Raw genomic sequence first — 25,393 nt, forward strand, 5'->3', positions numbered from 1 at the left:
TATTTTTCCTTTCTTAGGGAAGAGCTATGATGAGAGAGTAGACATATTTTCCTTTGGGATCATGCTCTGTGAGGTGAGTCTACAGTCCCATCACTTGGAATTTGTTAATTCTGTTGTCAAAGATACGATCCAGTTCTGGGAAGCTACATCATATATATTGTACATGCATTACCATTAGAGAATAAATTCCCCAATTTACATATCAAACTCCGTATTATATATTAGATTTTTTGATTACATAAGTACATACATATTTTTAGCTTTTGTCTCAGTTCAACCTACTCACATCCAAGCATAGGTTTCTTACATAAACTAATAATTCCCCGGGAAGAGCTGGTTGAAGTGGCCAGGGAGAGGATAGTCTGTGCTTCCCTGCTTAGGATGCTGCCCCCACCACCTGACCACGGATAACTGGCAGAAAATGGATGGATGGTAAATGCTTTGGTAACTTTATATTAAGGTGCTTGGAATAAACCTCAATAAGCCTCTTGATAAGGCCTTATTAAATTGTTAATGACATTAATAATTCTATATAAGACTAAATAAACATGCTTCATATTTAGTAATGTAATTTAGTAATTAACACACATAAGCTACTTGTAATAAGCAGTACTTATATGTGAAAGAGCTTCTTGATAAGGAGTTATTAAAGGATTTATTTACTTAAAAACAATAATGAGATGTTTGACATTAATGATACTTGGGTAATGGATAATAATGCCTTATATTACATTACAATTATAATATAAATTATTGATAATTAACCAAGCTGCTCTGCAACTACTGGATCTAAAGTGGGAACAGCTTTATAAGCATTAATAAAGTCCTTATTTTGCTCTTATTAACAGTTAACAATGCTGTGGGAAAAGTACAACATGTAATAAATCATTATTTCATGTGTGGGGAAAATACAGTTCTCTGTAGTAAGTGCAATGCTGTTTTACTATACTTTGGATTTATGTACAGTATAAAAGAAACTTTTTCCTTTGGGGCAACCTTTTTTTATTTTGAACCAAATTTTACAAAAACAGAATTACATAAAACTTTCTAGATCTGTTCTGGTAATTATTATCCTCGTAATTGGTGAGAACATTTGCGTCCACTAAGTTTCTGATTGCAGAACTTTCTTTTCATCAGATTTTCCATCCTCAGGCCTCTTCTCCACCATACACCATCCACATCAATTAGCCTCAACAGTTCACCCACTCCCAGGCCGCCAAACACAAGTTTCCAGATGTGTCCCATTATGTGCACAAAATATTGCAGGGATTAGAGAGCAGAGAAGCTGAGTTGTCTTCATGTGGTTCCTCAAAGACACAAACCATAGTTGTGGTCTTTGGGACACTCTCAGCCTCTGTTTGGAGCATTTTCTTGTATTTTTCACAAGGCCTAACACTGAGTTTTCTGCTTTATTTGTTGTGTGCAGATCATTGGCAGGGTGAACGCAGACCCAGATTACCTCCCACGGGCCACAGATTTTGGGCTGAACATCTCTGGGTTCTTGGAGCACTTCTGTCCCCCTGATTGCCCCCCCACCTTCTTCCCCATGGCTGCTGTGTGCTGTGACCTCGACGCAGAAAAACGGTCAGACATCCACTTTGATAGTTGACTAATGGAACATTTGAGCCTAAACTTTTGGAGGCGGTTCACTTAATGGTGTTTTTAAGTTATTGCCTTTGGTTTAAGTTTAAAAAACAGGGGAATAAAAAAACTTAATGCGTTCAAACATTTGAATTGCCTTTTTAGTCTAGAAAAAATGTCAAAGAAACAGACAGGACTCATGACCTTCCATGTGTGATAGGTAATGATTTCATAATTTTTCCTCATTAAATTTGTTAAATGTATCAATCCGCATGAGTTGTTAAGCCTTTGTAGGACAAACCCAATTATTACAATTCTATTTATTTGATACTTTTATGGCTACAAAGGTATGTAAATACATCAGAGCTCTGTGAGTATGCTTAAAACAAAATTTCCTGAAAAAAAGATCTCTGAATAAATGAAACCTTAATGTATTATTCAAAAAGAAGCCAAAATAAACCTGCTGGAATTACTACGCAGGTATCAAATACACATCAAAGCGATTAGCAGAATCTAGCAGTTGACAGTCGAAGCATGTTTGGAGATCAAAGTAAATTTTCTGAAAAAAGTTATCTGAATAAATGAAACTGTAACATATTATTGAAATAAACCTGCAGTTGTCTCTCCCTGCATCCTTATTAAGGAGTTAAAAATCTGGTTTTAATCCAAAGATTTTCCCTGTCTTTTTTTGTAATTTACCACTGGTATAAATAGTATAGTATTTTTGTTTATTATACTATACTATAATAGTATAGTATTTCTGATTCTGACTCCTTTTTTTCTCAGACCGCCTTTCATTAAACTGGAGGAGTGGCTGGAGAACCTAAAGATGCACTTGGACATAAGCCTGCCCCTCATGTCTGAACTGGACCAGCTGCACAAGGCATTCTGGGAACACCACAACTCCATGCAGCCAGAGAATGGCCTGCACAACCATGCCGAACAGCCTGTGTGAGAGCGTGCATCACGTCAGGAAGTCAAGACTATCCTCCCAGCAGCGACTTGCCTGGTGCTGCAGATTGACGAATTGTGTAAATATTCCTCCGCGTTGGAAGAAAGCAGCCTTCAGCGGGCTCAGGATTTAGGAAAAAACTCAGGGGGTAAAAAAGTGGGTGTGTGAGACACACACATGCAAGTCAAATCAACAGACTTTACCTACAATAGCTTGGTTTTGCTGCACCTGAAGCTAGAGTGGAACATGTCTTATGCAATCACAGCCGAATGCAATTTGAGAATTTTTGTAGATTATCATTGTTTTTCCCACAGGTGTGTGTATTTTCACCTGCAAAAGCTCTTTAAAAATGCTGAGGCATAAAGCAAACATCCATTTTATGGCAGGTCTCTATATATTTGCAATTTATGTTTGCAAGTGTTACAGTGTAATTCAAACACAGAAATATGGCGCGCAGGCGGCAGATCAAGGCTTGGATCCACTTCTTTAGATGAGACAAGCTTTGAAAAGCACTCTGAGATATGCAGGACTGTAAATAACGCTGTCAGGTCCCATCTTGATACATCGCGTCCCTCTGACCTCCTTCATAATGAACCGCTGCTCCACTAGTGTCGCTGCCTTCCTCCTTCCTTTTACTGTGTAGCAATGACTGAAAAAAGGTACAAATCTTTGGTACATTAGCTATTAGTGTAAAGTACTTTTTAGTTGATCTCATTCATACTCAAACACCAGTGTACATAGCCTGAAACATTGTAATTTTTTTAAATACTGTAAATATAGACATATTTTATATACATATGCTACGTTGCCATATTTTTATTGGCTGACTTATTCAAGGGGGGGGAGAAGTGAGTGCAGTTAACGGGGCTCAGCTGAAAGTTTCACAGATTGTCTTTAAGTAATTATCTTTTTTTTTATTGAACCCACGCCCCTCTGATGAAACGTGTGTGTGCAGTTAACATCTTCTTGCTTTAATTTGACCGCAGAAAAGCTATGCTATGTATCCTTCTGTTCTAATTCTAATTGAACCAATCAGATTAAAGAAACAGCAGTAAATAATTTACATTTAAACCTAATGCCACTATCAAGTAATCACAAAATATATAAAGGAACTCACAATTAATTCTCTAAAAAATTAGAGATCTGTTATCATTTCATAAAAATATTCAACTTTGTTTCCTTTAAAATAGTTATAAAGTCTAATTGCAGAATGCAGTTCTCTTCTAATTCTAGTGAAGTCGCTACAAAACGTTCTCCTCTTATCTAAACTACCTAAAATCATCACTAATCCTCACTTAAGATATGAAGACAAAAACATAACCACAAGTCATCTGCAGCACATACTTATGTCATACTGTACATGACATAACTTATGTCATGATTAACCCAAAAAATTGCTGCATTCGCCCTGATCTCATGCTCATGATACCTTTTTGCATTGCAGTAAAACTTAACATCCATAAACTCGTTCACCTTTAGGATGCCAGCAGCATTAGGTAGCAATATGAGAATTTCTGCAGGGATATGATTGTGAGGATTATTTTATTTAATTTCTCTAAAGGAAAGACTTTTAAAACTTGCTGCAATTAACCTTAAAAATTCATATTGACTCCATTAATCTGTGAAAACAAATCAGCTGTTCTCCCGTCTACTGTAGAGCACTATAGGTGAGGTGAGAGATAGTATCATTACCTTGTGAGGCCTCATCACCTACACGAACCTTTCCCCTCCTCCTGATGATATAGCCACCATATTTGTTTACATGTAAATGCTTTCTGTATATATCACTGTACATAATGTAGCTACGTGTCTGTTCCATCAATTCCACATACTGAAGTCCTCCCATATACATTCAGAATATGTCTTTGATCTGAACTTTGTTCCTTATATTTCCTGTAATTCCCACGAGCTGCACGCTGTACAGTCTTTTCCAGCCTTTGCCACTGAGCTACTCTTTGTTTTTAAATTTGTGGATTTTAAGTAAGAAAACGAGGGAAAAAAGACTTTGAAAAAAAAGTCACAGCTGGGTTGAAAAGTAAAATGAGGAGAAAACAACATGTGCTTTTTATACACCTTTGCTCTGAACTCCTTTTGTATTCTTTTGAGTACCGTACTTTGATTTGCACTATTTTACCAAATGGCTACTTGAAGCCACATTTGTTATTATTTTCTCTTGGGCTACTTGTGATAAAGAAATGAATCGTGACGGTTCAGGTCGATTAATGAATGCAAAGACACTGATGGAGCCTTTAAACTGTAAAAAAAAAAATAAAAAAAAAAATTGGGATCTGGAAAGTCCATCCTCTCGGCAGCAAACTGAATGTTATTTTATTTCATCTTTGTGCACAAAGGAGCCGTTAAATACACTTTGAACTACAGCCTGGTTTCCTTTGGATTTGGCTATAAAAAAAAAACGAAGCATTTTAGTTTTAGTTTTTAGTTGCTTTCTTTGCTTTGCTGTCCAGAGGATGTGATGTCCCAGCTCTGCCTGCTGCCTACAGACAGTCCTGTTGTGAATGATACTTGGTGGGTCTGATTGCGTGATTTCATGTGTGATAATGACAGAGCACTTAAAAAGACTTTCCTCACTTTTCGTCATCACATTCTTGGCTCAGGGCCGTAAAATTTTCCAAATCTGTTCCTCACAATTCCATTCTCTCAGCAGCTTTACTGTAAAACAAACAAAAACTAGTAGACAAGCGTACACAAACAGCATGTAAACATCTGTCAAGTGGTTAGCCAAACACCCTTGGGTTGATGTGTTCAGTTGTGAGCATGCTGCACCCAGCCTGGGTGTCTTTCGCTTCATTCTCCTCTCTCCATTTCTGTCTGAGCCATGTTTAGCATGTTGATGACGTGTTGATGTTCGCTGAGAATGTCGCTGCACTTCTTTGCTAAGGATAGTTACCTCTGAACAATGCTGTGCCTTTGTTGTAAGCTAGCCTTGCCAACGACGAAACATGAACTGATGACCTTTTTTTATTTCTTTCACTGCGTCATGAAGTGGAAACCTGGTTTGGAAGTCACTGCTGTTACCATGATGTAATAAAAGTTGTAACGTTTTAATATTTTCCAGATTTTCATTATCAATTTTGATATGTTGATATTATATTTCTCTTTTTTTGTGTCTTATTTATTTTGTACACAAGCTGTGAAAACAATTCTGCACTTTATTCCTGACCATTTAGACCTTGAGAAAGATACTGGTGGGTTTTTTTTTTGTTTTTTTGTTTTCTTTGGTCTCTTGTGTCATAGCTAAAAATAAAACTTTTGCTCCCAAAATGAACCACAAATTTGTTTTGTTTTCTTTTTTAGCCACATTTAATGATTTTGATGATACAAAGTATTTATTGTGCAAACAAATAATGGTTAACAATGAAGCTATACACTGAATCCTAAAAAAAAACATTGAAATCCCAGCAATAAACACATAACCTGCATTGAAAATTACAGCAGAAAAGATATGTGGTATATTATTAAATATTTACATTTATCCTCCTTCTGCTTTCAGAAATAATAAAATGTAAGTAAAAAAATGTTCAACTAACAGCCTGCAGAACTCTGTCCTGAAGTAAGATGAGTTTTTCTTAGTATTTTCATATATATTAAAGCACAAATGATTAGATAAACACGTCTATACACATTTAGAAGATTGAACAAAAATTTTTATTGATCCCCATTATGGGGAAATTCAGTAAGAAGAAAAATCAAATAATAACATAGGATAATAGTCCAAATATACAACTGTGGGACGGACAAGAATTAGGAAAAATATTTAAAAAAATAAAATACATTAAAATTAAAATCTTAAACAAAAACAAAACCACAACAACAACAACGGAATAAAAAACGCAACAATGTGCAAATGACAAATGAAGGAATATGGTTGGGGTTTATTTATGTTATTTATGGTTATTTATGTAGCCTACATACACATATAGACATAACAAAGATATTAATTATAAGATAATGTGTGCAGAATTGCAGAATAATAAAACAGCGTGCGGCACGCGGTCATCTACTCGCGTGGTGGCGCCATTGTCCTGACTCACTTTCCTCATCTACGTCCACGTGCGATTGTTTTCGTTGTGACGTCACTGCTGCGGCGGTTAGCGTGTGGTGACGTCAGCGGACTCCGGCACTGCTCGGGTCGATGTTCAGAGTCTCACCGGGCGGACGTCAGAGCGGGACTGACCGGGTTCTGCTCCCTCCAACACGGACCCGTCACTATCAATTCCAGAGGATTTAGGGCACTCATATACGGAGGAAGGTGGCAGCCATTGGTCGTGTCAGAAAACTTTAAAGATGGAGAATTTGTCCAACAACAACCGGTTTCGGTCCGCAGTCTTCAACCACGGTGAGTGTGTTGGCTTCGTGTGACCCAGACCGTCCTTCAAACTGCGTTCAACCGGTGTCAAAGGCTCCGCGTGTCCCTGTCATGGTCATATTAGGGGAGGTTCTGGTCCTGAGTGTGGCTTTTGCACCGGGACCGGACAGAGGAACCACTAACAGATAGGCTGTAATTGTGCTGCTATGCAGAGCCGCACTCTATTTCAGGAGCTCCTGAAGCCTGGGTTAAAGAGGGATGGAGAACCGATGGTGCCCACTCTACCTCCACACTGCAGGCTCACTAAACTAAGCTTTTTTAAATTCTAATCCTTTATGCCCCAACAGGAGCTTCCACAGTTACATAATATTACTCAAACTGTAAATGTCATGGGCGGATCTAGAGGCAGCATGGCCCCTGGGTAATAACCATACACTTATAGTTATAGACAGCTACAGAACCTCCTCAAGCAACAGAAATGTCTTTTTTTAAGCTTGGTTTCACAGATCTTTGTTGGAAAGTTTCTGCAGTTGTTACCTTTTTACTCTCACTTGTTGTGCCTTTACTTTTTTGTAGGATTTTTTTAATTTTATTTTTTATATCGTTTTATTTTATGTTTATTGTATTTTGCTTATGCTCACATTCTCACCTCTGAAGAGTTGTTTAGTGTTTTTTGTTGGTCTTATACTTGAGCTGTACCTGCAACAGTTATGTGTGGAGTTTGCATGTTCTCCCTGTGTTAGGTTTTTCTCCAGGTATTTCAATTTACTTTATTCACGCCATTAACAAACAACCACCTTTATTGTGGTGATTGGGGGTTTTCATAAAGGCCTGTAAACATAAGTTCTATCCTGCTTGGGTCTGAATAGTCACTGCTCTAAAGGGATGGGTTGATTGCAGAAATGCATGTTATTATGCAATATGTGATAAATAAAGAAGCGTCCATTCAGACTTGTAATTTTAAGTCTGTATGCTAAAAGAATAAATGCATTTTTGCTTTTCCTGGCATCAATTGGGATTCTTTCAGGGTGTACACATCTATATGTTTGGTGTTCCTTTGTGCCTATTAGCTACTTTTTGTGGTGTTTGTTTTGTGTTGTTACTAGTGCAGTGCCTGTAGGAAGTATGTATATATTTAGCACTGTAATATAGGCTAGCATACATCTGCAGCTTGATGAGAGAGAGGGAGAGAGTTAGAACTACAAATTAACTTTCTTTTGTTGATTCTTGTTTTTTATTTTGCCATTGAAAGAGGCCATTACGTCTCAAAAAAACGTCCAACCCTCCTCCTTTATCCGGGCTTGGGACCAGCAAAGTGACCCAAAAGATACACTGGCAGAGTTACTTAGGTTTTGTTTTTAAGTTGTTTTTTATTTTTATTTATATTTTTTTGGTTTTGTTGTTTTTTTTATTTAGTTTTACTTTCTAACCTTGTGTGGGCCAGGGTCTCCCTCTGCTCCGACTGCAGCTGGGAGTGCTGTGTGACACTCCTGTGAGACTGACCGCTTGCGAGTGCTTTGGAACGGGGGAGGGGCTCACTGCAAAGCGATACGTGCGTTCACGTCGCGTCAGAGTCTCAAAAACCTCAGAGAAGTCTCACATAACACCGAGAAAATTTGCTAAATTTGTAGCTAGTAGCTTTTGACAAAACCAGTCACCAAGATGATCTGAAAAGTTGCCAGATTTAGCACGAAAGTTGCCAAGTTGGCAACACTGGGCATGGGGGTGGGTTCTCCAGTAATTGGCTCTGGTGGATATTAGGCCCACTTTAATCGTTTTTAAAAGCTCCCAGTGTATAAGTTTATCAAATAATTTATGAACGGTATCATTGCAGTCCAAACAAATCCGACGTTGCACACCTTTGAACCAAGCAGCAGCCATGGCTTGTTAACATCCACGGGTAGGTGAATATAAAATTGGACTGTAAAAGAAAAAAAACTACAGGATTTAGTTTAATATTGGCAAATGAAAATAAGAACATAATAGTCCTAGCTCTAGAGTGATGACATCATCACTCTAGAGCTAGGACTGATGACATCATCACTGAGTCAGTCGACTCAGGAGGTGGGGGTGGGGCATCCAAACAAATCTTACGTTACACACCCTTGAACCAAGCAGCAGCCATGTTGAAACTCTCAGGTCAGTCTGATCCTAATGCGCTGAGATATTTGAGGAACACACACACACGGACAGACACACACAGACAGAGGTTCCTTGATTTATTGTTAGATAGATGGGGAGTAGTAGCTCAGTCTGTGGGGACTTGGGTTGGGAACCGAAGGCTCGCCGGTTTCAAGTTCGGACAAAATATGGGAGTTGTGCTGGTAGCTGGAAGGGTACCTCCCGAGCACTGCCGAGGTGCCCTTGAGCAAGGCACCGAACCCCAACAATGCTACAATGCTCTGCAACATTGTTGATCCCAAACGTATCGACCCTGTCGTTCTTTTGGAATAAATCAACTAAGTCGAGACTGGTTAAGTGCAAATTGGGAAAGGCACTTTCTCCATATATCCTGCGCCCAGGCATTCAGTTTAGCTTGAATAAGCTGAATCAACCATCTGAATAGACGCAAAGAGCCATGATAGATAGAAGATAGATAGTGCGTGTTGATTTTGCCTAGTGCTGTGCATTGTTAAGGTTATATGGTCGAGACGAACAACAAGATATTGCAATATTAAAGTGTCACAAGATGTATCGTCGAGGGTACAAGTAGATTGGAGGGGGGTCAGATTAAAGAAAATCTCTTGTTTGTATTGAGTTTAAAAGGTCATCCTCAGAGTAAGAATATATATCCAGAGTTAAAGTCTAATAAAAGCATGGCTTTTTCTCCAACTGCAATTTTTTTGTCAGTTTTTCCCTTTCCAAAAATATTGTATTGTTGTCGTGAGTCCATTATCTTCTATCATATCGTGAATTAGGTGTATCGTCCCACCTCTAGTAGACTGAAAGAGGATTAGAAAGTTTTTGAGGATGGAGCAGTATTACTATTATTATATATACAAATAAAACAAGATGCAACTTAATAAAATGTATTCAAATCAATGCTTTGATAAATAATGAAAGTAGACTTGATAATGAAAATTGTATCCGCTCTCATTTTCTTGAAACACCTTTGTGACGTGTCTTCCCAAATAATGCCTCGTAAGAAATCAGCTGACAGACCAGAAAAGTATCAAACTAAAACAAGATGAGAGAACCACTTCAAGCTCTGGCTTCACTCAGTTCCTGTATGATGGGTCCACACAAACAGCTAACAGTTATTTGTAACATGCTAACGGTTGGACAAACTCATAATAAAGCTGTAAGCCTGGCTGATCAGGGTGGATGGGTGGCACAGTCAGCCATGAATGACATTCCAAAGGAAGGAGCCTGGCAGAGATGCTACCCATCTCAGCCGCGGTCATGCCGATAGCATCACTGGTAGATGATTTCAGCATGTAGGTCAGGGGAGGAGCCTCAAGAAGAAAAAAAATAAGTAAAGCAAGTGGCCATTATAGTAATATGCAGGATTTAATGCTGATCTCATGTCTTTGATCTGTGTAATGAAATTTAAGCTGATCATCAGGGTGCTTGATCTGTTCTTTCATGCTGTTAAGAAAGCTCCTAAGACTTATTTTTATGACCCTATGCATCGGGCATATCCGAGGTGATGCAGATGAAGTAGGACTGATGCTGCACATGCATTATATATATTGTCCAATGTCCATATGCAGGAATAACTAAACTAGGCCTTTAGCCATGGGGAAAAGTGTTGCAATGAAAATAGCCATACAGTCTTGCAAATGTACAGGAAACACCGTTGTTTCAGTGCTCTGCTCTATCTCACTTTATCCATAAACCACTTCAGCCTTGCTGTGCTCAATACATTGACTGCAATGTTATGTTTGTTAAAGAAGGCAGCACAAGGAGTTTTCCTCACAGGGAGATGAGTGCCAGCATTGATCCTCTAAAATGCACATTAAGCAGAGGGAAAAAGCACCAGGCGTAAATTATCACAATACTACTGACGTGGCTGCACACACATGCACATCTGTGTATTTGCAAAACATAGTAAGATAATTTGAAGTCATATTTTTATACTTAAGTAATTATATTTTAAAATTTTGTAGTCCAAAATGATCAGTTTCTTTAATAATGTTTATTCTTTGTAAAATAAATATTTGCAATATCTTTTCCCGAAGTACAAACAGTTACGATATATGATATGATATTGATTCTTTGGACAATCATACATTATTTGCCTCACAAAGGTGGCTACGGTTTGAATTTTTATTCGATTCATGGGCCTTCAATTCATTTAAGACAATTTTTTATACCCGATAACAAAATCCATTAAATTTCACCTAAAGCTAGAAAAAATACAAAGCAAGTTTAGGTTTTGACAATTTAGACATTTAAATAAAAATCATTATTTTTAGCAAAAAGAAGGGAAAAAAAGTCCTGTTCTGTGTTTTACTGAGTTGATTGATGGTGTGAGTTTGCATTGATTTGATTGGATAGTTGCTTAAATTATCAAACTGGATCCTGGAGCCCTATTTTTAAGCTTTCACCACCAATGTTTTTAAAATGTGCTGATTTTGATGGAGAAAAATACTTCAATTAAATGTTTTTGTCACATGCTGCCACACCACTAGTTCTCAAAATAATTCCCACCATATTCTTTAACATTATGCAATTTGTCAAGATAATGTCAATATTTTAATATCATGCTTTTCTGCACTCTCTGTATGTCTGTGACCTCTATTGGATCCTCTTCCATGCTGATTATCTCTGCTACGACCAGACGATGAGGTAAAGAAAACAACAACTTTTCTTCAGTTTTGTAAACAAACACCAAGTGGGTAAGATTAAGATTTGATGTTCTTGTTCCACCAAAATGAGCATGTGTGTGGTGTGTTCTGTGTTGACAAAACTGCTGATAGCAAGTGGGATTTGTTGAGTTGTGTGTGTTGTTTCTGTTTAAATATAGCTTGTGTATTGCTTTTCAATTACATAAAAGTTTTGCCTTGCCGTTTTGTTTCTGTGAACACTCTTTTTTTCCGTGTTGAATGAGATTTGCTTGAGGGTTGCGGTTTTATCTAGACAGAGAAAAGGTGTGTTCACATGGCCCTGATTTTCTTGTTCCTTGTCTTGCACATTGTTGAGAGACTAGTATGTTTGTCAGCTAGTTTTAGGCTTTTGATACTTTAAATTTCATTCTTATGTTCACTGCTCTACTGTTGGTCAGTCCATCCATCAGTAGCTGTACTTTGTGTAGTGTATTCTGATTGATGGTGTACTGGTGTAGCCTTTCCAGCAGCTCGAGGACTCTCACCTGAGTGTCAAAACTCTCCTTCCAGTTACTGTGTACAACTCAGTCATGTTTGGCCCGGTCAAGAGGGGATGAAAGCGGGGCATGTTTGTTTTCAAAGCCCCAGAAGTTCACAGCCTGGTGGAGAGGAGTGAATCTGTGAATTTGTGTGGGTGTGACGAACCTCGGTTCCTTCCTCATTTGTGTTCCAGTCCTATGTGACAAAGTATGTTCACCTGTGGGGTAGGCCTGTGCAAATAATTGAGATTCAAGATATATCAAGTTTTCTATATCAGTATATTTTTATTCTATAGCTTATTTTGTATTAAAATACTTGTTTTAGGTGTCACTGCTTTTACTACTTCTCAGGACAACATGAAAAGCTCAGTTAGAGGGATTTCTGAGGGCATCCTAACCCAGACCTTCCCCTAAACAAGCCACATTACGAAACTCACTCCCACTGGCTGTCCCTTAAAGGAGAAAAAGCCAAAAAGGGTTCATATTCTGCAGATGTTTGTAAATAAATGTGTCTGTGTGGCCAGAATTGTCTATCTGGTATGACTTTGAGTTAAAAATATCAAGATTTATATTGTATATCACCATTTTGAGAAAAATATTGAGATATTAATTTTGGTCCATATTACCCAGCTTTACTATGGGGAAGCTCTCAGCATCCATCCGTTTCCCAGGGGTGGCTGCTGGTGGCAGTGCTTGTCTGGTAACAGTATTTAGACTTCACAGTCACTGCAGTTTAGCATATCTCACACTGGTTTTATAATATGAAAAAATAAATACATAAATACAGCAAGCAGATGTTCCAGTCTGCAGGATTTTTCATTTCTGCTTTTTGAAACCACACCCATCTTGAAATTCTCATCAGGGATGTTTAATCTCTGCTTTAAAGCCTGACATTTGGTTCCAAAGTGTCACTCTTATTCTAGTGCCGTTCCCCTGCCCCTCCTCATGACTGCAAGCCATGCAGAGCTCTCAGGGGTGTGGTTGGGCATGAGGAGGTTGTTGCTTCCTTTTGTTAACCTAAAAGTGCCACAAAATATTTCTCTCTCTCTCACACACACACACACACACACACACACACACACACACACACACTATGGTGCATTCCTCTGTGGCTTTTACTCAACTAGCCATTAGCTTCTTCTGCCTTCATTTGCTGCTCCACCAGCAGCCAAAGTGTAGGCAGCCTATACTTGGAGTTTATTAGTCCATTAGTTCAAACTGCATCAGATGCTGGTTTTTCCCCCATATTTTCCTTGCCAGCTCCTGCAGCTGCATCTGTCTTTCTCATTTTCTGTTAGTGCCTGTGTGTGCCTGCTGACTGCGTTCATGAGAAGATGGAAAAGGCAGAAGCTACAAATGTGCCGAGCCACACTTGTTTCTCCACTGAGTGACATTTACTGTTAAGAAAATAAATAATTGCAGGGCTTATGACTGTGCACGGAACAAAACCGGTGAAGTAGTTCATTAAATGTCAGATGCTTGGTGGAAGTCTTTACATGACATGCTCTCTTTGTTATGAATATGGATACTTAAGGATCAAAGCTCACTGCTTTGGTGCTCCAACAAGTTTGGTTTTCCATTGTTTTGAGTCTGTTTATCGTGTGAGTCCACACTGGTTCATCCTGTTCAATAGTTGTATAATTTATCTAATTTTCTAAATGAGTCTGGATGGCAGCATCCAGACCCCATTGAATGTGCGTTTTAGAAAGGGCAACATCCTTATCAGTGAAACCTGACCCATCCTTCAGTGTAATTTAGCATCATGTAAACTTACTCCTGTATCTTTTTGGGCATTGGCTGTGAATGTCGATTTAGACAGTGCTTTGGCCCGTGGCTTATTCGATGACGTGTCCCTTTGGACTTTTTCAATTTGATGGGAGGGCAAACAATCAGTTTAGGGAGCAGGCACACAACACTTAACTGGAGATCAAGCCACCATAAGACAACCAATAAAGAGTCGATGAGAGATGAGTGCTCAATGAGGATTTGTTGCCTGCATAGATGCTGTCATAGGATTAATTTTCCTTTGTAAAGGGGAGCATTACAAATGTTCTTTTGTCATCAGGAACTCTGTAGGTTAACATGGATTCTGATCAATTACCAGCATCATGAGGTTAAGCAATGTTTTTACTAGGGATGCACTGAAATGAAAATTTGAGGCAGAAGCCGAATAAAATATAAACGCTTGGCCGAATATCGAATGCGGTTGTTAAATTTCTTTTAAATAGTGCATAAATAGCCTAGAATACATTTTTAGACATGTTTTTTTAAAGAAAGTAAATGTTTCTTGAATATTATGACATTTTTAAAATATTCCAGTAGCATTTGCTTTTCAAAAAAAGCGCAACAAAGTTTTTCATTTAAATTAGACCTTCAAATAAAACAAAACATGCATTCCAAAAAAATCTAAAGTGCATTAAAAAGGAGAAAATAACTTTATTATGGTTTTGATACAGTGATATACATCCCTTTAGCCTTGTTCAGAGGGCCAAAGTTGAAAAAGTTCTGTTTCCTCCCTCCCTTGTTATTCCACATTTTGTAAAAAGTCAGCTCCAAAATGGCAAGTTGGATTTTGCCCACGTTGGAAGGCAACGTCACCTAACATGTCTCCTAGAATGTGAGCTTCTCCCTCTCCAACTATCTAACAGCTAAAACAACACTGCTGTGTAATATATAATTTTTATAGTCATATATGTAAATGCAAACTACACTACTGGACGCCCAAACTGCACTACTTTTTCTGCTGCCAATTGTGTTGGGAGTCACTGCTTGGAGCCACGGACCCATTGTTTACACACATCCATGCTAATGCTACACCAGCCTATGCAGCGAGACCCGGTGTAGTGTAAGGAGGAAACGATGGGGATGTTTACGGATTCGTTGCTCACAACGCTAACAACAAACTCGGTTGTGGAATTGGACGGTTTCCAACTTTTACGTGGTGACGGAGAGTGGTAAGTGGAATGGAGAGAATCTGGCTGTGTTTGTGTGCGCAAAGGAGCAGCTGCTGCTGCTGGTTCTGCAACAATGCGCACACACTTTTCCGACTCATAATCACTGCACTTTGTTTGTTTGCATCACGCGCTACAATTCGGCCTTGCTTTTAACTTACCAAACCGAAGGCCGAATGTTGCTTTTTTTTTTGCAATATTTGATGTAATATAACCTTATATATTAGGTGCATCCCTAGTTTTTACATTACAATTTAATATATGCAGCAGTTAGTGTATGTCTGTCTTATTTACCAAATAAAGTAGTTTTAGTTAAAAGTCCACACAATATAACTCAATGTCAACAATATACAAGTGGGAGTGTGGAATATACAGAAAATGTGTTATTCAATGAGTAAAACACTTCAATTTTCCGGCTTATTTTTTCTGACTTACCGGTAATAGATTTGTTATGAAGTTGGAGACAATAATACCATTAGTTCAGGTAGCTTTTTGGTTAAGGCATTTAGAGATATGCTGTTATCAATATCAGTTCTTTTCAACTACAGAAGACATAGTTAATGTCCAATGGGTTCAATTGCTTCCAGAAAACATAGCCATGCTAATATTGTTGAAAAAGAACACATCCATATCTTAAATCTGGGTTTATACACTGTTCTAGTTTGAAGGTTTTTTTTAATAAAAAACTTGTGAAAAGTTTATGCATTTTTTGAAGAATGTCATGATAATTTGATTTTGTTGTAATTTTTTATTCAGTTTCTGTTCTATGTTCTATTTGCAGAGTGGCACTTTAAATAAGAAAAAAGTTTTAATTATTGTTATTATTATTATTATTAGTTATTGTTTTTTTATATTCCTATTGAGTTAAAAAATAGTATATCCAAAGTATACGTAAGTATGCCCAGAGTTAGTCAAATAAAAGCAAAATTATTTTTCAAGCTGCTTTTTTTCTGTCTTTTTTTACTTTCCAAAAATATTGTCTAATCGTCTATTGTTATTGTGAGCCCTGTATTGTATATTTTGTCTCGTCAACTTTGTATATCGTCTCACCCTTACTTAATTTATATCCTATTAGTCATCCTGATGGGAGCATCATGTTGACAGGCTCATGTCCTCCTCGGTGCAGTTTCATTCAGTCTCCTCTCGCACTAAGCAGAAGTTTTGGTCAGAGGGTGACCTCAAGCATTCTTCTGTAGCCTGATAGAAAAAGGCAATGCCATTTCCTCCATTTGCTATAAATATTCCCCTCCCAGTTCCCATGGCCCCCACTGAGCTCTCAGCACTCAGCCAACATTGGGTGATAAGTTATACAACGGAACGCCACTGTTTTATGATGACCAAGGGGTGATTAACTTCTATACTCTGCTCAACAATGTGTCTTTAGGAACTGCACGGTTTGGCTTTAAGCCTGTTGTCTGTTTTTGTCCATAAAACTTTATAATTATTACACCAGAAAAGTAAATTTTTTTCTCTGTGAATTCATGACTTTGCTGCCTATTGAGGGTGTACCCCACCCCTGCTCTTTGTGACCTGGGACCAGCTGCAGTACCTTTTAACCTTGAAAACGATAAGAGGGTATGGAAAAGGGATGGGTGGATGCGTATATGACCCCTGACCTCAGTGATGGTCTCACACATCCAGACGCTGCACCACAGTTAACTCTAATCAGCATCATCACATCATTAATCTCTTGTGATGGCATGTAGTAATTCTTACAAGTAAAGATGTTTCTTAATTTTTTCTATATTTGGATTAATGATAACCATAAATTAGTATTATACCAAGCTGGTGATATAGCCACTTTAAGTATTATAATTGTTGTATTGAATAGGTGGCCTGCAAAAAGAGCCACCCGTTGGCTCTTTATCAAAGTAAGTAAGAAGAATTTATAAGCTCTTTAATCTCCATTATTCTGTCTCCCTGTTGTAATACTTTGTTAGCTGTAGACGCGTTAAGTATGACGGATCTTCTACAAATTTAAGAAAATAAAAGCATAGATCCAACAGTTGAAACCGCAGTGGCTAGGAATTAAGTTTATCCTCAACATGCTTGAAGATCAATCAAAGACACTGACAACTGGTCTGATTGTAATGCTGCTCATCCAGTTTGTGCTATTCGTGAGTCATAAAAGGTCTTCCTGTAAAAGGCAAACAAAGCAAATGTCACATCTGAACATTTTAAAATCTAGCTTCATGCACATTTATGCACCTTCACATAGGTTACAAGTTGTTGTTTTTTAGTAGACAGCTACTGTTTTTTTGTCTTTTAGGATGGACAGGAGCTCAGACTCAGAGTCTTGATGTTTGATCTTATCTTTATACTCCTGGGGGCAAGGTCAGTGAGTGCAGTTTACACCATACTGCACTCATAATGTAGATACAAATATCCACAAGAAAACTCAGTGACTCAGTTATGTTGGTTTGGTTCCTTAACTACTCTACCAAGTTTACTCTGGATCGGATCTGGTCCAGATAACTGTGAATATCTAGAGAATATTTGGTACTTGGCAGGGGTTTTTGTTTCAAGTGCATTCTGTGTCATGTATTTTGATTGGAGGGAATCGAGTTACTTTTTTTTAACCTGTTTATGCTGATCAGGACCCTGGGGTGTAGGAACCAAACCCTGGTTACTCTGTGTGGTAGATGTTGTATGCCCTGAAGTGGTTGCCTTTCCACAGAACCTCTGAAAAAAGACAGAAGTCCTCTGATCTCAACACAAAGTTGAGCCCAAACATGAAACAATGGATGAAGTGGAACTTGACAAACCAGAATGTTTGTTTTTTGTCTGTGGCTATATTGCACAGCAATAAGAAAGTAGTTGTTCCAGATCAGGCTCGACTCGGATGATCAAGTCATTTAAGGAAATACTGGAGCGTCCAAGGTATCCAATTTTTGGGCCAAGGTGAACAGATGACTATGGATGCTGAAAGGTGACCCACCAGTCATTGCGCTACATTGTCCTACAGGTATATCACATTTTGGTATCTGCGCATCACCATTTTTCTGCTAGCCAAATGGAAACACGAAAAAAGCCTATCACAGCTGTGCCAACACCACATTGAGAGAATGCACCATTTGTAAAACTCTTTGGTATGTTTATATTTACTTGGTAAACCATTAACAGTCTTTATGTTGCCTTTTACTAAATCTCTGTGCAGACATTCAAGAGCTTATGGTTCCTAACTAATGCACAGAGATGAGACCAGTTCGGCCTTCAGCTGCAGCAACCTCCACTCCCTTTGAGAAAACACTTCCAGATGCTTTGACCATGCTGTCGGACAGTTAGAGGAAATTCCAAGCAAGCCAAAAGGAGGAGGAGAGGAGATGGTGAAGATCGTCTTGATGACACGGGATGTAGTAAAGAATTGCTGATGCCCCTGGAGAATATTTACTGTCCTCTGATGCTTTGTGCCAGAGGATGCATTTAAGGATAGAGAGACTGTAATTGCAACGAGTCCAATATAAAAATTAATAGTGAATGACTTGACACAATGTAAGTAGAAAACAACAGATTTCATGTTGCCGTTTAAGACGTTTAATCTGCAGAAATCCCTAGAAAACCCAGGGACACTGTAGAGAGAAAAGCTCTCAGTGATGATGATGATGCAGTCAGAGATGATCTTCTGATCTTTTGTTCAGGTTTTGTAGAATCTAAATTGGACAACCGCTTTCCTTCATTTATATCAACAGCATCGCAACCAGCAGGTTCAGCCTGAGAAAACAGGAACTCCCACATATAGTGGAGATTTTGGTCCTTTGTTCTAAGTAAAGAATGCAATGTGTTGGATTGCTTTGGCATGACTGAAATAGGTGGAATGTAACAGACTTATACCGACATGAGAACAAGAGAGGTTAAGAATGGTAATGCTGTTTAGAATAAAGCAAGTGTTTAGTGATATATACTGTATGTAGCCCTGCTCTGCTAGCACCTATACACACATCCAGATCTAATGATTAGTCTAAACAAAAGACCCCGACTGCAGGGATTACATTTTTTCTATGCAAACAAGTGGCTAAATGCTCATCTTAAAAAAACAGTATCAGACATAAAACCAAAATGCACTGATACTGCATTGTAAACCATAAGAGCTTATTTTCATCCAACTGGAACAGCGATCCCTTTGTTGTGTGTATACTCCTCCTATATTTTTATTTAAGTACAGTAACACCAGGACCAGTTACTGTCATACAACCATTCAACAAATGTTTACAACTTGCACAGCCATTTACAGGAACACCACCCCTAGTTTCATAAAATAACCTGTTTATTTTTGAAAACTCTTAGCTTCCATGAAAAGTAAACAAAATTCAGCTACAGTGAAAACTGTTTTGTATGAGTTATATGGGCTGCTTGGTGGGGCAATGGTTATCACCGCACAGTACAGAGATGAGGGGTTCCAGTTACACTGCTGTCCCGAGCAACTCAGAGGTATAAATATGTATAGAGAAATAAGACAAGTTGAGTTACTAATAATACAGGCAAACCTTTTATTAGGTTGATTTTATTTTATTACTCACATTGGGGTTTTTTTATACTAACATCTGCATGATTTAAAAAATTCACCAAGCAAATATTGTTAAAGTGTTTTTTTTAAATACCAGCTTCGGGAAATGTTTGAAACTTAGTTCCTGTTAAAGATCATAGATCTCATCAGAAGGGATCTAAACTACCTGATCAAAATGTGCATTATTGATATTTTTAATACAAAACAATTTCTATCTACGTGCCAGAAGTGTTTTCTTTTTTTTCCATACAATGTAATTGTCGCTGCTGGTGACATATGGGACGTTGGTAGGAACAGCATTTGATTTAACTGTCAGTTGTCTGATGTCACATTAGAGCCACAAACCTAATGAAAATAAGAAAAGCACAACAAAGAGCAGTTGTTGTCTTTCATGTTTCATAGTGTGAGCATGTGCAGAGCAGAGTGTGTTCATCCTATAAAATGCAGCTTCATGATTTGCTTAGTTAGGATTTATATCATCCCCAAGTCCTTTCCTCTTTTCTAAGACGCTTTGTTAACAGTTTGATTTCAGTTAGTTTTGTTTAGTGTTTTCATTAGTAATAAAGCACATTCTGTAATATATTAAACTGATTCACCAAATTATGGTGCCCAGTGGTTGGTAACCATTAGTGCAGGAAACACTCATATGCTATGTTTTGAGTTGAAATTTAAGTGAATTGACTGCTGGCATAGCGGCCATAGTGTGTTTCAATCCGATGTGGGATCATACACACGAAGTGACCGCCACAACATATGTGTCTCATTGACTTATCAAAGGACAGACGCGTGGCTCCTGTCTTCCTCCATCTCTAAAGCCAGCTCTCCCCTTCCCCTCCTCCACCTCGTATGTGCCCCCTTCATTTTGAACATTTTTTCCTTGATCCTCTTTGAGAAATGAGCTTCAACCATCAACGTCAGTCAAAAATAGCCTGTCTCACCTAAAAAGATCATGGGCTTCTCTCTTTTTTCCACAAGTTGCTTTTATACCCTCTTGCATACCTGTGACCTCCCTATTTTTTATGACCTCCAACCAATCTCACATTATGTGATTAAATCCTCACTATTTGCCAACAAGATTTTTAACTAAAGTAGAAATTATGAACTACATATATGGTACTCTTCTAAGACACAAACTGTAAAGTTAACTGAAATGATTAAAATTCAGTTTGAGGAAACTCAGATTCTCTGTAAATGTAAACCAGCATAAAACCATACACTCATTAAACGTAGCTCTGTGTGAGGTAGTTTTAATTACATCTGTCTATTTTACCATGTGTGGGTGTTGGTGTGTTTGTATACTGTATGTGTGTGTGTGTGTGTGTGTGTGTGTGTGTGTGTGTGTGTGTGTGTGTGTGTGTGTGTGTGTGTGTGTGTGTGTGTGTGCAACATGATCTTCAAAAGGCAGCTAACACACACTATTTGACTGTTTTATGGAGCTGGCCTTAGTATTTAAGCACTAAGAGCTGCTAACGACTTCCTTATTTTTACTGCCAAAGAAACCTTTTGCAGGTTTTTTTTTTGCCTCCTGGTAACTGATGAGAAACCTGAAAAACATCCGGTAGTTCCTATAGATTAACAGGTTGCCCTGAGAGGCTCAATGTAGGGTAATGCACACAATAAAATACTTATTTTGATCTCTCTGTAGGTCTCAAAGGCACAGGAAATTGATATTGGACTCAGGTTGAACACTGTTCTTTGGTATGTCCTTTCCTGTATTAAAAAAAGAGGCATACTCACCATGGAGAATATTTCTGAACATTATTAAAGAGAACCTAAGAGACCCTGAAATCTGGACGTCTTTGATATAAGATGGCCCTGTAACTGCGTAAATCCGACCTGCGTTCCTGAGGTTGGACACGTCACTTCTAGCTAAACATTAGTAGGCTGTGAGATCTGATGGGAATGTCAGGTCCTGTACTAGAGTGGTTTACCTCATATTTGACGGGCGGGAGCTTCAGTGTGTCAATCACAACATGTCAAGGTCAGCTGATCTATCCTGGGGTCTACCTTCTCCCTCTTGGACAGATAATTCAGAGGTTTAGTGACGTGTCTTGTCACCTGTTTGCGGATTACTTACAACTACTGTACTACTCGTTTAAGATCTCAGAAGTCCACAAACTTATTACTTTAATGGACTGCCTGTCCCATGTAAAGCAGTGGCTGAGTGAGAACAGTTTCCAATTAAACTCAGAGAAAACTGAGACACTCATTGTTGCCCCCGACAGTGTCATCCCTGGTATTAAGCAACACCTGGGAAACCTGAGCGTGTCAGTCCAAACTAGTTTGCAAAACCTCAGAGTTCTTTTTAATGGAGACATGTCTCTAGTGCAGCATTCAAGAAAGTTATTAAAGAACTGTTTCATTCAACTGCGTAATATCGCCACGCTGCGACAGGTGGTCTCACAAAAAGAGCTGGAGACTATTATTCATGCTTTGTGTCGTCGCGGTTGGACTACTGTAACAGCCTGTTCACCTGCCTAAATAAGAAGGAGCTGACCCGCCTCCAGTATGTTCAAAACTCTGCAGCGAGGCTCCTGACCCGCAACAACAGGAGAGACCATATTACTCCTGTTCTTAAGTCTCTCCATTGGCTTCCTGTTGCCTTCAGAGTGAATTTTAAAATTATTGTCCTAACTTTCAAAGTGCTTCACGGACAGGCTCCAGATTATATCACTGATCTGATCCTGCCTTACACTTTAGCTCGGAGTCTGAGGTCTTCAGGCCAAAACCTGCTAATGGTTCCTCAAACCTGTCAGAAAAAAACGAGGAGACAGGTCCTTTAAAGGCGTTGTGCCCCGTCTCTGTAAAAAACTTCCTCTATCCTTGCACTCCCTTGATTCTGTGGAGACTTTTAAAAAGCAGCTTAAGACTTCCTTTTTTAAACAGGATTTCCAGAGCCAATAGAGCTGCCTTTTTGATTGTGTATCTTACAGTTTTTATTTTATTGTGTTCACTGTAAAGCACGTTGTGTCGTCTGTCTGTGAAATGCACTATATAAATAAAATAGTTGAGTCAGAAATTTACCAAATACTGCTTAGTGTTTTGGTTCCTTTTTGCCTCCATCCAGCTAGCTAATCATGTAGTGTTGGTCCTCTTCTAACCTTCTCGGAAAATGTATGGCAGATGTCTATCTTTCATATGAACATGCTGTTCTGACAGAGTATAAATCCATCTTATCCACTGTGTAGCTCACCTGCCTTTTTAGTTTAAACTTCAATGCTTTGAGTACAGTCAGTGAGATGTAGCTCTAAGACTGTTTGTTTAAAATGACAGTTGTAGGGTTTTAACACTGTTTTCACAGGGAAGACAAGAGCACCAGAGGCACTAGAAAAAGATATCCTGGCATTGCATAACATCTCAGAACAATGTGTGTCTGTCCGGGTGCTGTAGAGAAAGCGAACTCCACAAAGGAATTTCTAGGGTGACACACAGTAGCTCTACCAGCAATGTTTTGTCATCAAAAGAAAACACTTTATCATTATGAGTTAGACTTGTCTAAAAGTGAATCTGTAAGGCCTAACAGAAGTTGTCAATCTGGGAGTTTTTAATCTGTTTTAAACTGATTTACCTCTCTAGATAGTGCTGGAGTTGTTACACAGTCTTTGAATATCTTTCTGTTTTTCAGGCTCTCTGAAGACAAAAGTCCAATTCCCCCTTTCTGTCTAAATGAGTGCTCTGGTTATGATAGAGCTGTGTCTCCTTTGTTTTGCTGCTCAGCTTCTAAGGGACTTGTGCCAAAAAAATAATTAAAGTCCCCTTCTTTAGACCATATTCAACAGTGCGTAACACTAATGCAAGGGTGTCAAACTCTGGTCCAGTACTGCCCTGTTTCCCTCCGGGAGTTGAATTTAAGCCCCCTGGCATAAAGAAAAAAAGTCTGCTCATTGTATTTTTATTATCAATAAAAAACACAATGTTATAAGTACTGTATGTGCAGAAATCTTGTAGAACTTTGAGCCCGAAGAAAGATTTAAATGCTTTACGGAGCAAAACTAAAGACTTAGGTTTCTTTCCAATCAACAGCCTTCTCCATCCAGAACTGGTTAAAAGCTGGGTGAGGAAAAACCCTGCGCTGTGGATTTGTGCTTGCTGGTGTCTGGGCTATTATTAGAGCTAGCCTGAGAATTCAGACTAAGGTCAGCAATCAGATTCCTGCTCCCAACTAGTGGAAGGAAACACAAGGGAAAAGTCTCTTGGTGAAATTGTGCATTTTTCCCATTTCTGTTCATGTACGTAAACTTGCCTCCATGCAGGATGTCTGTGATGTTGGTAGGAGGTTTTCCTCTTGAACCTGCCAAGTGCTGTAATGCGGATTTCCTCACTCTAAGTTGGTATATGAATCCCATGGAGGAAACTGAAAAGTGCCTAATCCATGGGATGGTTCTTCAACCTCTGCTACTTAAAGTTTTTGTGAATTCATGAGATGTCATGAGACTTTTTTCATTAAGGAACCCTCAGGGTAAGCAGACGCTTCAGAGTGGAATAAATATTCTCTTTAAGTGCTTCAGGACAGATTCAATAGAAGAAAGTGACAAATGTCAAGTACAGATGTGTGTATTAGAGAAAAAGTTCCGCAGGTGCTGCAAAATTATCGGTTTCACAATGTTTTACCTTTTTCAGATTCAAAAGGCTTTCACATTATGTTACTATTCTTAGATGATGATGTTTATGGGAAAACCCGCTTGTGTAAAACTAGCAATACTTATTGGTGTTCTCTTACCTTAATACACGCATCATCTGAATTTGTTTTGAGTCATATTCAGTTGCATCACATTCACAATGCAACACTCACACCCCCTTCATCCACACACTTCTCTCCTGTGTTGTGGCTTCACAGGAGCAGTCAAAGTCTTAAAGATCTTAATTAAGTGGCTCAATATTTAAGAATAAGAGTTTTTGACTAAAACCTGATTTGTTTGTTTGGAGGCTTTATGTTTTTCATTGATTATATTTATGATTTAGATGCATTGAATTGATTCAGCACATGATTTAGGTGCACTGCATTCATTGCCTTTAATTTTGTTGTTTCTTTATTTCTCTTCTGAATACACTAGTGTTGCATTTCTTTAAAATACAGGATTTGATTATTGTTTTTGGAAGAGCTCAACCTGTGAATTTAATGTTTTCACCTAGTCAGCATATACATGTAAAGGTCAGTTAACGAGAACACCGAATCGTACAGCATGTATTCTTATAATTGGTATTTCTTTCTTGGTCTTCGCTGTGCAAAAGACACATATTGAAACACAGCTTTTATTTTTTGTTTCCTTAAAAGCACTGCATGGACATTTGTGAGCTACTGCCAGTAAAATGGCTCCTAATGTGAGGATAAATTGGGTCTGACATTTATTGCTCAACTGTTTTTCTGAGCTGCCAGAATCCCAATAAAACACGTAACTTATATGTGTTCCAGTGAAAGTGCTGATGTTAAAGTGCAATGTGTCTAAATTAGACGTCACCTGCTTTGTTTGTCTGCTGAGGGACCTAATCTGAATGATGCACGATGAATTACAAAAGTCAAAGTACCGTCATAGGAGCAGCAGCACAGTTTCCTGGTGTGATTGTCCTCAGGGTGCTGGTTAATCAACACACCACGTGAGGACCTGCTAGGTTTCTCAGTCTGTATTTTAGCACCTTGTTGGTTTGAGGTGTGGAAACTGCTGATGCAGTGTATGTTTTAACAAATATCAGTTTGATTATTATTTTATGAGTTCCTGCGACACTCAATTAAAGGTTGTTGTTGTGCTCCAGTTACTACAGCCGCATATGT

At 38.5% G+C, this 25,393-nt stretch overlaps 2 protein-coding genes across 6 annotated transcripts in view; both read left to right on the top strand.

The window, feature by feature from the left end:
* The window catches only part of limk1a (LIM domain kinase 1a), a 55,173-nt gene extending 49,574 nt beyond the window's left edge, over positions 1–5,599 (top strand). For all 3 annotated transcript variants that reach the window (XM_028465372.1, XM_028465373.1, XM_028465374.1), the window contains 3 exons: positions 18–73; positions 1,427–1,584; positions 2,368–5,599. In XM_028465372.1, coding sequence (XP_028321173.1) covers positions 18–73; positions 1,427–1,584; positions 2,368–2,536 — 383 coding nt within the window. In that variant the 3' untranslated portion in view covers positions 2,537–5,599. The remainder of the gene's footprint in view (positions 1–17; positions 74–1,426; positions 1,585–2,367) is intronic.
* A 1,046-nt stretch (positions 5,600–6,645) lies between these two features.
* septin4b (septin 4b) overlaps positions 6,646–25,393 on the top strand; it is a 43,708-nt gene continuing 24,960 nt past the window's right edge. The window contains exons 1-2 of one of the 3 annotated variants that reach the window (XM_028464024.1): positions 6,646–6,890; positions 11,644–11,651. In XM_028464024.1, coding sequence (XP_028319825.1) covers positions 6,839–6,890; positions 11,644–11,651 — 60 coding nt within the window. In that variant the 5' untranslated portion in view covers positions 6,646–6,838. Of the gene's footprint in view, positions 6,891–11,643; positions 11,702–25,393 lie in introns of those variants that run through there. The other 2 variants (XM_028464026.1, XM_028464027.1) reach the window with 2 other exon arrangements.

This window comes from Gouania willdenowi, chromosome 13 (genome assembly GCF_900634775.1).
Source record: "Gouania willdenowi chromosome 13, fGouWil2.1, whole genome shotgun sequence".
Lineage (NCBI taxonomy): Eukaryota > Metazoa > Chordata > Actinopteri > Blenniiformes > Gobiesocidae > Gouania > Gouania willdenowi.